Genomic DNA, 11155 nt, shown 5'->3' on the forward strand with positions numbered 1-11155 from the left:
TCCCCTCCACTGAATCTCAATCCCATGGGGATCAATAGAAATTGTAGCCTGTGAGCCATCCCCCAGGGATGCCCAGAAACTGTGTGTGTGTGGGGGGTGCTGACAGTGTCTGCTCTAGGCAGGAAAGAGGGGCTGGGGTTTTTGTCCCAAAGGGATCATGCTCTAAGATTAACCCAACCCCGCCACTGGGTGGCCCTGTGAGGAGGGTGGCACAAAGCCCCGGAAGGGGAGGGTACCGCTGCCCCTATGAATGGGCTGAAGCAGGAGCAGGGCTCGGGGTGGGTGGGGCTCTAGAGAAATGGACTCAGGACCATCCTGCGATTGCCACCTGCCCTCTGTACTGCCTCCCTGACCTGCTGGCTTCCTCCCCAGATCTTCCAGAAGCACCCCCTGCAGAAGAGTTACGGGTCCAGAGACCCGCAACCCAACACAGCCCTGCTCTCCCTGGTCCTCATGGCCGGCACCTTCTTCATCGCCTTCTTCCTGCGCAAGTTCAAGAACAGTGCTTTCCTGCCCGGCAAGGTGGGTCTCAGCGCCAGGCCCGGCCTCCTGCTGTGGCTCCTTCGTACAGCCCCTGGGGGACCCACATTGCTGGGGCCCCACTCGCCCCGTTGTCCGACCGTGGGGCTGGAACCTGGGACTCCCAGCACTAAAAGTCACTGTGACTTGGGCTGAAGGCCAAGGCCTCAGCTGGGACTTTTTAACCTGAGCAGCGGGTTACCTCCTCTGCACTTCTAGGGTAGGGTTTGCGGAGCGGCTCCATCACCAGAGCGGGAGGATCCCCCCTCACCCCAGGGTCCGTGCAGTGCCCAGCCCAGCTGCTTGGGAGGGGGCAGGATTTGGGACTAAACTTGTTGGTTTGGGTTTAAAGTGGCTGGGGGATGGGCGTTGGCGAAGTCAGGTCTCTCCCTAGGGCAGCCATGCCAGCTTGCCACCTGCGGGCCTCCCCAGCCGTGCGTTTCCTCCACCCGCGAGTCGCAGCCCAGGCCCCGTTCGGTCCTCAGCCTCTCTGCTCAGCCTGCCAGCCAGGGGTATGTCCTGGGATCGGGGCCCGGCCCTGAGACCCGCCAAACCCCTTTCACCCAGGCCTCCAGAGAGGCAAAGATGCTTAAAAGGTCACAGAGGCCCTGGGTCAGGTCTGCAGATGGAGGCGTCCACTGCCCTTGGGGGCGAATGGCTCCTCCTCCGCCCACGGGGTCTGCTCCTCGCCTCCTGTCGCAGTACAGCATGGGCTGGTTCTTCACCTCGATGGACAAAGGAGCTGGGTGGGAGCCTTGTACCCGAGAGCAGCCAGCCTCTGCCTCTCCCTCCCAGAGCAGCCAGTTCCCCTCTCTCTTCTGGGGCTTCTGCACTCATTTGTAGTTGGCCAGCATCCTCCACCCCAGACATCTCCACGGTCCTCACGCTCCTGGATGCTACGCAGACAAGCCACTTCCTCCTGTAGCTCTCTGACCTCCTTTCTGAGGGACTCCACCCACAGACCCCTCTCACACCCAGTACTTCCCTCCTGCCTGGCTTTCACCAGCAGGGACATGCAGGCCGCTTTCCCAGCAAGTCATGGCCAAGGCTTGGGGGGAGCTGCCAGGGTCCCCCACCAGACAGGTGCAGGCAAAGGAAGAGTTATTAGATCTGAACTGCTGACCTCGAGGTGAAAGGCTCATTATTCCATTCCCTCTTGCTGCCAGTTCACCAACTTGGGCTGAACCTACAGGCAAAAGCCCCTCGAGTCCCCTTCCTAAACCCACTGTGAGCCAGCCAGTCTGCTTGACCTGCTCCCAGATTAGACGCAAGGAGGTGAGAAGCCCTGTGTACCATCTCCTAGGCCCCACCGGGTGAGCCAGTCCCCCCACACCTGGGGCCAGATTGGAACCAGTGCCCCCTCCAGGTGAAATGGCCTGTATCCCAGACCCTGCCCCCAGCATTAACACAGTGGCTGTTTGATTCACACAGCTGTTTTTCCCTAGCTCCGGCGCGTGATTGGTGACTTTGGGGTCCCCATTTCCATCTTCATCATGGCGCTGGCTGACTTCTTCATGAAGGACAACACATACACCCAGGTGAGTGAGTGGAGAAGGGGAAGAGTGCATTGATGCATGTGGCCCCAGCTTTTTGCAGGGGCCAGACTCGGCATGAGCGGTCGGTATTGGCCTGAGAATGCTCACGATCTCATGTCTGTGTGTGTCGCTCCTTCCATCCACTTTGCAGACTTCACTGACGGTGGACAGGGTGCGGGCTAGTGGTTTGACTAGGAGACTGGCCCTCAGGACTCCTGGTTTCTAAGCCTGTATCTGAGAAAGGAACGTGATTAAGGTGGGGCTATGCTGGGATACTCCCGTTGTGTAGACCCAGCCTACAGGAACAAAAGGTTTTTCTCCAGTGCTGAAGGAACAAGACCTCCCTGAACAATGATAGGTAGATCAACAGAAGCGGTTTTCTGTCAACCTTGCTGTGTCCACATAGGTCAACATAGCTACGGTGCCCAGGGGGGTAGATTTTTCAAACCCCTGACTGACAGATCTATGTTGACCTACATGTTTAGTGTAGACCAGGCCCTCACGGCTACAGCAGGGGATGGGGCATCAGGACTCCTGGGTTCTATTCCTTGCTCTGGGCATGGAGTGTTGTCGAATGATTAGAGCTGGAGACGGGGCATCAGGACTCCTGGGTTCTATTCCTATGTCTGCAGCCAACTGGCCATGTGATCATCCGTGAGTCATTTCACCTCTTGGTACCAACCTCCAAGGGCAGAGATAATGAGGTTGCATTAATTAACTGCTCTGCAGAGTGCTCAGATGAAAGGCTTAGAGAAGGGCCAGTCTCCATTTTGGAGCGCTCCATGCTGGTGACCTCTCAGGGCCCCACGCCCATGCTCACCCTCTGCTGCAGACTCCCGGGTGCTCTGTCCCTTCTGCCACTGCCTGGCTCTGGATTCGGGCATTTGGATCATTCATCTCTCTCGGTCTCTCTTCCAGAAACTTAGCGTTCCTAAAGGCCTCCAGGTCTCCAATACAACTGCCCGGGGATGGTTCATCCATCCGCTGGGGAAAAACAAAGACTTCCCAATCTGGATGATGTTTGGTGCTGCCCTTCCTGCCATCTTGGTCTTTATCCTCATTTTCCTGGAGTCGCAGATCACAACGTAAGGCCGTGGTTCTCAACCAGGGCTCTGGGGCCCCCGGGGGGCTGCGAGCAGGTTTCAGGGGGTCCGCCGGGCAGAGCCAGCATTAGACTTCTTGGGGCCAAAGGCAGAAAGGCAAAGCCCAACCACATGGGGCTGAAGCCCGGTGCCCCAAGACCCGCCACCCAGGGCTGAAGCCGAAACCTGAGCAACTTAGCTTTGCGGGGTCTCCTGCGGTGTGGGGCCCTGGGCAACTGCCCTGCTTGCAGCTGACCTAATGCTGGCTCTGGCTTTTATATGCAGAAAGCCAGTTGTTGTGGCATAGGTGGGCCATGGAGTTTTTATAGCATGTTGGGGGGGCCTCTGAAAGAAAAAGGGTGAGAACCCCTGACTTAAGGGACTGGAGGGTGGGGGAGAGGGAGAGGGAGACCTGGAGATTGGGGCTGCGAAAAGGAGTGGTGGAGAGATGGAGACACAGCAGAGCAAGCGAGAAGAAGAGGAGGAAGGGATAGAAAAGAGGAAGAAAAGGAGGGATGGAGAGGCAGAAGAAGAAAGAGAAGAGCTCCGACCTTACTGCTGAAGAGATCCTGGGGGCTCCATCCCTCTGCAGATCTGAGGATTGGAAGGGCTGTCCTCTCTTCTGCTGCTTCAGGGGGGTGAGAGCAGGGAGGCTGATGGGGTGAGGAGGGATGGATGGGAACAATTCTTGGATTACAGCGGATGCTATTTCACCCTCTCCCCCAGGCTGATTGTGAGCAAGCCCGAGAGGAAGCTGGTGAAGGGTTCAGGTTTCCATCTGGACCTGCTGCTGATTGTCGGCATGGGAGGCATAGCTGCGCTCTTTGGCATGCCCTGGCTCAGTGCCACCACGGTGAGGACCATCACTCACGCCAACGCCCTGACAGTGATGGCCAAGGCCACCACCCCTGGGGAGAAGGTCCACGTCCAGGAGGTCAAGGAGCAGAGGATCAGTGGGCTCCTGGTGTCCATCCTTGTAGGTGAGTCTTTCTAAACAGGCTTTCAGGAGGGCACCATCCCAGCAGCCTGGATGGCTCAAGTGGGCTGGGAATAGGATGATGGAGCACGGCCCCTCTAGGTGGCTAGTTCAGATTCAGTCCCTGTGGGCAGTGAGCATGGCTGTGTTTGCATAGATGGTCGTGGCCCAGTTCCTAGCAGGACCAGCATCTGTGGTGCAAAAACTACAGCCATGGATGGCTTCCCTCTCAAGCAAGCAGCCAAGGACAGATTGGCTGCGGTGAGAACTTGCCAGGGCGGGGATGAAAATGGTGCTGAGGGGACAAAGGAGACTTGCTTTCCTGCAGCCTCTTCTGTGGCTAACAAGGCGTCTCTTGGGACCTTTCCCTGCGCACGTGAGAAATGGGACAATGCAGAGGAACGCTGGCCCGGTGCTGGCACGGAGGTCCGGGCTGGGCTCTTGGCAGCTCTCCAGCTGGCCCGTGAAGGGAAGGCTCACCCTCCAGCCAAGCTGGCGTTTCTAGGCCACTCCATTCTCACAGGGACGCCTCTCTCCCCGGCAGGTCTCTCGATCCTCATGGAGCCCATCCTGAAGCTGATCCCGCTGGCTGTGCTCTTCGGGATCTTTCTCTACATGGGGGTCACCTCCTTGAATGGGATCCAGCTTTATGACCGCATCCTCCTCCTGCTGAAGCCACCCAAGTACCACCCCGACGAGCCCTACGTCAAACGGGTGAGGGCGCTGCTCCTCTCTGCTTCGTTGTGGGGGGTTTTCCTTGGCCGGGTGGGGTGGCAACAGGCTCTCCCAGCTGAGGAAGGGCAAAGGGGACAGGTCCTCCCACGCTCTCCGCTATCGGGTGTGTTGCAGACAAGACGGGTGTCGGTACCGCACAGCTCTGGCCTGGTTGGTCCAGAGCTCACATTTGGTTGCAGCTCCTCAGACTTACGTGGTTACAGGGGAAATTTCCCAGGAGGCCCCAGGACTTGGGGGACCCTAATGGCCCCTCTGAGCCACAGCAAACTGTGTACAGATCCTGTCTGAGTCCTGAACTGGCAGGGGCCACAGGGCCCGACGGAACCTAGCTCCCCACACAGGGTCTGGCGGCTGGAGAAGTCTTGCAGGGGGCATGATCTAAGCCAGCCCCTCATGTGCTACTCACAGTGCTGGGGGAGCAGGGGCAGTGCATTGGCCAGCCCAGCCCCGAGGCCGCTGGGATCACAGCACTCAGCACCAGTCTTATCAGAAAGGAGGAAAGATCATCCCGCTCCCACTTGGGGCCTGGAGGGGCAGGGCCAGGGCAGACTCAGCATGGACCACCCACTGCCCAGATCACCTGCACGGAAACCCTTCCTCTCTCCTGTCCCCAGAGACCCTCACCTCCCCAGTCCCAGGCTGCAGATGCCCCCTGCTTCCCCAGCTCTGGGGAGCAGCGGGGAGACACCCCATTCCTCTCCCTGGCACGGATCTGAAGTGTGGGGCATGCAGAGAGGGGAGGTGCTTGCTCTTGGTGCTAGACTCTCCTGCTGGTTCGTGGGATCCTGTGCATCAAGTGGGTTGCAGCTCTGCCCAAGCGGGGTACGGGGGGGTGCTGTCTCAGGGGTGGGGGCCACCGGGGCAGCTCTGAATCTCCCCGGCTTTTGCCTTAAAGGTGAAGACCTGGCGGATGCACATCTTCACGTTCACCCAGATCATGTGCCTGGCCACCCTGTGGGTGGTGAAGTCCACCCCGGCCTCCTTGGCGTTGCCGTTCCTCCTCATCCTGACGGTGCCCCTGCGCCGCTTCCTGCTCCCCAAGATCTTCAAGGACATCGAACTCAAGTGTGTAGGTATCCATTGCCCCGCACCCCAAGCCTTTGCTCCAAGAGGTGGGAGGGGAGGACATGGAGGAGGTGGGGAGCAGCTCCCTGATAGAGAATCATCAGAGAGGAGGGCGCTTCCCAATTCCTTTCTGGACAGCATTTGATCTTCCATCCCCATCCTCCAGCACCCAAGATGTGAGTCCCATTGCCGTGCCCTGAGAAGAGAGCCACACGACTGGGCAGGGCAGGCCCTCAGGGCTTCCTGGTTCTCTCTGCTCCTACCCCCCATCCCACGAGAGCCCTAATGGTATCCCCGCTTCCTTCCAGCTGGACGCAGACGATGCCGACGTGACCTTTGATGAGACAGAAGGCCGTGATGTGTACCATGAAGTGCAGATGCCGATCTGAGCCCCTGCTTTCTTGTGTCCTCCATATAAGGAACAGAGGGTTCCTTTCCCAGGCTTTTCAGAGAGCCCAGAGTCTGGGTTCAAAGAAATGTGTGTGTGTGTGTGTGTGTGTGTGACACACAGACACACACACGCCAAGGAATCTATGTAGCTACACACCACACACTCACACACACGCATTACATGCGCTTCCGATTCTGTAGCACCACAAAGCAACTTTTCAAGACTTCAAAACCTGACCTGGAGGACAAATAGTGCTTCCAAGCTGCATCCAGACTGCTAGAGATGGGCACCCAAGATGTGGACTCCGTTCAGCGCTGGTTCAGCAGCTAAGTGACCCGGGAATATATTTCTCTTTTTTTGTTTTCTTTTTATGGCTTGATCTGTTGTACCCACCCACTGGGATAAAGGGCCAGCTCTCCGGGGAAGAGGGAATCTTGGCTCTCATCTGCTTGCCCGGCCGTGTATGTATCGCTACACAGACGGGCATGTGGTCTGGTGCTCCCTTTTGCCTCAGCCCCTGGGTAGTAATGATTCCTGCCAGATTTCATTTTTCTACAGACCGTTAAAGAGTTAATCCCACTGGCAGGTCTCTTTGCAGACCCTGGCCCTGGTGTATGTAGCCCAGGGCATACAAAGCAAAACAGTAAGCACTCAGCCAGAGTCCGAGGAGATGGCTTGGAAGGGCTGCTTCTCCTCCCAGATGAAGAAGGCGGCTCCAAAAGAGAGCAAGGAAGAAGGCAAGTGAGGAAAAGCCAAGGTGGAGAGGCAGCCTTTAGAATCACCTTGTGGCCACGGAACCAAGGGAGCACCAAGTGCCCGTCAATCCGGGGTGGCCTCGGGCTAACAGAATCCAGGTTGCCACGGTGGAGGGATGGGGCTAGCCGAGGGATCCATCCTGCAGCCTTCTGCACAGGGAGGGCAGGGTGAGAGGGGAAGTCAGGCAGGTTTTGCCCAGGAGCCTGAGGCTGGGGTGAATTCTCCCCGACCTCCCCTCCCACCAGCTTCCGAGCCCTTTCCCGGACAAACTTTGGTGCTAACCAGTCTGAGGACTCTGCTCAGACAGGACCCTAAGCTGTACATGTTGCTCCTTTATACTTATTTCCAGGGCCTCTGGGGCACTTGCTTGGGAACTGAACCGGGCTCCCCTGGTTCGGGGCTCACGTTGCAGCCAGGCCTGAAAAAAAATGTTACCGGAGGGGGACAAAGCGTTCGCTGATGGCCCTGGGATCTCCTGTGTGCAGGCAAAGTGTGGCTGTGGCTGGCACCGTGTCCAGCTCAGGACGAGAGGATGGGGGTTAGAATTCTGCGCTCTCATCACGGATGACATGTAATTAGCGCCTATAACAAGTTACTTTAACAAACCCCTTTGCAGTCAATAAAGGGCTGGGTAGAAACCAGGTGGCCAACCCCAGATGCTCCAACATCCTCACCCCCAGTCCCCAAAGATCTCCCAGGGAAGGGAAGGGAAGGGAGCACTAGCTCCAGGCAGATGCTGTATCCTCAGCCTGGCCATGTTACTAAGCTGTGTTCGAATCCCGCTCGGGCAGGATTTCCCCCAGAATGTGGCTCCCTCTGACTAACACAATACAGCATCGCTGACCTTGGGCCAAGTGCTGAGTGGTGTAAGCAGGTGCAGCTGCCGCTGAGCCCCGCTAGGGTCGTGTTCGCTTACACCAGCGCTGGATTGGATCCCTTATATAACCTGACACGGGTGCTGCTTTTCCTTACTGCAGCAATTTCATCTGGACAGTGGCGTGGGTGGGACGTCCCAAGAAGGGCTCAGAGTCTCCAACAAGCACAATGAGAGTGGAGGGTGCTCAGCACCTTACGGGATCCAGCCCGTGTTCAGATCCTTTTCCAGCTGTGCAGAGGATTGCACCTGCTCTGCCCTTTCTCAGCATCCCTCCTCGAGTCAAGCCTTCCAACGATCTAAGAGCCCATGCAATTCTGCATCTATGTAACTCTGCCAATCAGACCAGATTAAGGCAGATCTGAATCAGGCCCTCAGTCTGTGAAACATCATGAGCTTCACAACCTTTGTTTGTATGATTTAGTTAGTGTAGAATAAAGACTTCAGGCCAAATCTTCAGCAGATCTAAATAATCAGCGCTTCACTGACTTCAAGGAACCCAGCTGGTTTTCTTTTGTTTGTATTAACTTATCATCTGTCCCGGGGAATTCAATATGTAAATAGGAAGAGGATAAATTTATATATTTGGCATTAAGAAAATAATGATAAAACGGATCTTAAAAAAAAAGTTTTATAATGCTTTTGTAGTTAGAGTCTATGTAAAAAGCAAAAAAAAAAAAAAAAAGAGCGGGTGAAATTACTTGTATATTTTACACTAGTGATAAAGGATGTTTGTAATTTATTTTTTAAAAAATGTATTTAAAAATATTCTGATTGTGCTTCTGCCTTGTAAAAGAGTGCTAGGGGATGAGGAAGGGTATATGTGCATGCAGAAAGTTGGGGGGACCATTTGATAGTCTAGGAAGGCTTTTTTAAAGGATATTTGTAGAGACAGATTTAGGGACCACCATGTCCACTTTAGTGTTTTTAAACTAATATTAATATACTTTTTTTTTTTTAAATCCATTTTGTTTTCATTGAAACATTCCCCTGCTGTGGCTGCCACCCAGCCAGATTCTGATCTGTTAGACCAATACAAATCTGGAGCAACTCCTTTGACATCAGTAGAGATGATCTGGATTCTTACCAGGGCAAGTGAGATTAGAAGCTGACCCCCCAGCCCAGCTGCTAGGGCATGAGAACCAGGAAGTGAAATTGACTAGAAGAAATAAGGTTAAACGAACTAGTTGGTTGTTTCCCTCGCCGCATTGTCTCTAAAATGAGTGAAATGCGAAAACAAACAAACAAAGAGCATAAATAGAGATAAGTGGTAGAAATTCTTTCAGGTAGAATCATCTCAGGGGTTATTGGGAACGTAAAGAAGAAATTTGTGCTTTAGAAATTATGAGCCTGCCTCAAAGCCCACTGAAGCCAATAGGAGTCTCTCCATTGACTCTGATGGGTGTTGGATCGCATCCTCTATGATTTGTTGGGTTTTTTTTAAACCAGATGGTGCCTCCTTTATAGGGCCGGACCATGCAAAGTGCTGAGCAGCTCCTGATAGCACCTTGCAGACTCCAGCTGATAGTTCTCAGTCCTGACACTCCTCTCCCTTACTCTGGTTTAAAGCAGGAGTAACTCCCCCTGAAGTCAGCAGAGCTGCGTAAGCATAAAACTGGGTAAGGAGATGGAGACTCAGGCTCCTTGTGTTTAGGTGGCCTCTGGGGGGACTGTCTTCTTTGGAGGAGAAGCCTCTCCATGCACTGGAAGAATGAATGGGGGCAAGTAAGGGTGTGAGGTGAATGAGGCAGCACCACCTACCTCGTTTATTAAATGCTGGATTCACTAAGGATTCTGGATCTTTGGCAAGTTTTTTAAAAGATAGACTTGAACATGAATTGAATTGTGTTTAAAAAAAAAGAAAGAAAGAAAGAGAGAATGGACTGATTCTGCTCTGTGTAACTCCAGCTTTACCCCGTGTAATGCCACTGAAATCAAGAGTCACACTGGCTTGGAACCGGAGTCAGGCCCAAAGATCCCAGAGCTGAGCAATAAATGATGTGAATGGAACTCACTAAAGGGCTTAGAGTGTGTACATGTTACAGTCTTTTCCACATGGGGAAGGGGGTTTTGCAGGATTTGTTGCTGCCTGGGGCTGGTAGCAAGAGATACTAAACGTAAGTCCAATTTTCAAACTGGATACGCTCAGCTAAGGCACTCAGTTCTACATTTGGCCTCTTGAACAGGCAGTTAGTTGCCTAAACACCCCTGTAAGGTGCCAAGTGAGCCCAGTTGGCTCAGATGTCTAAGTGACAGTGTGCAAGCCAGATCTGGAACTGAGCACTGTGTGTGTGAGAGAGAGAGAGGAAACGGTGATCATGTGTGGGAATGTATTTGTGTGTGCGAAAGGGATTGTGTGTCTGTGCACATGACAGAATTCTGTCTACTTAACTATTGATTAGACCATGAGCAGAGGCTTTTCCCCTTGTGAGAAAAAAAGATAGAAAGGGACCGTAGGACAAAGCTGACTTTAGTGTGAGAATCCGGCCTGCACTGTACCTCACTCGGACCATTGTTGTCTGGCCCGTGTGGCCCAAACCAAACCTACCTTGAGATATATTGTGTTAGGATTATTCTGTAGCCTTGTCACCTGTATGTCAGAACTAAACAGAATGTTGTGTGCTTTGGTTTTTCATGAAATTAAAAATAATGCACCTCTGTATGATGCTTTGAAAAAAATAAAAAATACATTTGAATGAAAAAAACCACCTGGAGAAATTATTTTTTTGCATTTACCAGCAGATTCTCTTATTTATAATAAGAATTAAGAGAATTGCAATAGCTCCGAGAAACCCCAGCCATGGATCAGGCCCCTGTAATGCCAGGTGTTGTACAAAACACAGAACAAAAACAGTTCATTCTCAAGGAGCTTATTCTGTGCAAATAAAACAGTTTAATACATGCAAAAAGATCATCACCTGCTTTAATTCCTAACTTCCAGGGGCCCTGGCAGCTCTCTGTCTCTAGGGCTGCAGACCCTCCATCGTAGGATTTTCTCCACCACAATGTTATTTACGTGATAGTAGCACGTGCAGCCTCCAAATGAGATCAAGGCCCTGGTGTGCTGGGCACTGTTCACAGACTTAGGTTACGTCTACATTACAGACTTCTGCCAGTGTACCTCAGTGCAGAGGGATGATCCCTAACCAACAGAGCAGTGTTGGCTAGACCCTCTAGTGTAGACGCAGCAGTACCGGCAAAGCTGGTATTTTATTAGTTTAG

The 11155-nt window shown here is 53.5% G+C and overlaps 1 protein-coding gene across 3 annotated transcripts in view; it reads left to right on the plus strand.

Annotated features, from left to right (window-relative positions):
* The window catches only part of SLC4A1 (solute carrier family 4 member 1 (Diego blood group)), a 41591-nt gene extending 30953 nt beyond the window's left edge, over positions 1-10638 (plus strand). For 2 of the 3 annotated variants that reach the window (XM_084616031.1, XM_084616032.1), the window contains exons 14-20: positions 373-522; positions 1965-2057; positions 2973-3139; positions 3863-4116; positions 4657-4826; positions 5743-5916; positions 6221-10638. In XM_084616031.1, coding sequence (XP_084472157.1) covers positions 373-522; positions 1965-2057; positions 2973-3139; positions 3863-4116; positions 4657-4826; positions 5743-5916; positions 6221-6301 — 1089 coding nt within the window. In that variant the 3' untranslated portion in view covers positions 6302-10638. The remainder of the gene's footprint in view (positions 1-372; positions 523-1964; positions 2058-2972; positions 3140-3862; positions 4117-4656; positions 4827-5742; positions 5917-6220) is intronic. The other variant, XR_014709792.1, reaches the window with a different exon arrangement.
* Positions 10639-11155: the final 517 nt, after the last annotated feature.

This window comes from Lepidochelys olivacea (genome assembly GCF_965140295.1).
Source record: "Lepidochelys olivacea isolate rLepOli2 genome assembly, chromosome: 27".
NCBI classification, from domain to species: Eukaryota; Metazoa; Chordata; order Testudines; family Cheloniidae; genus Lepidochelys; species Lepidochelys olivacea.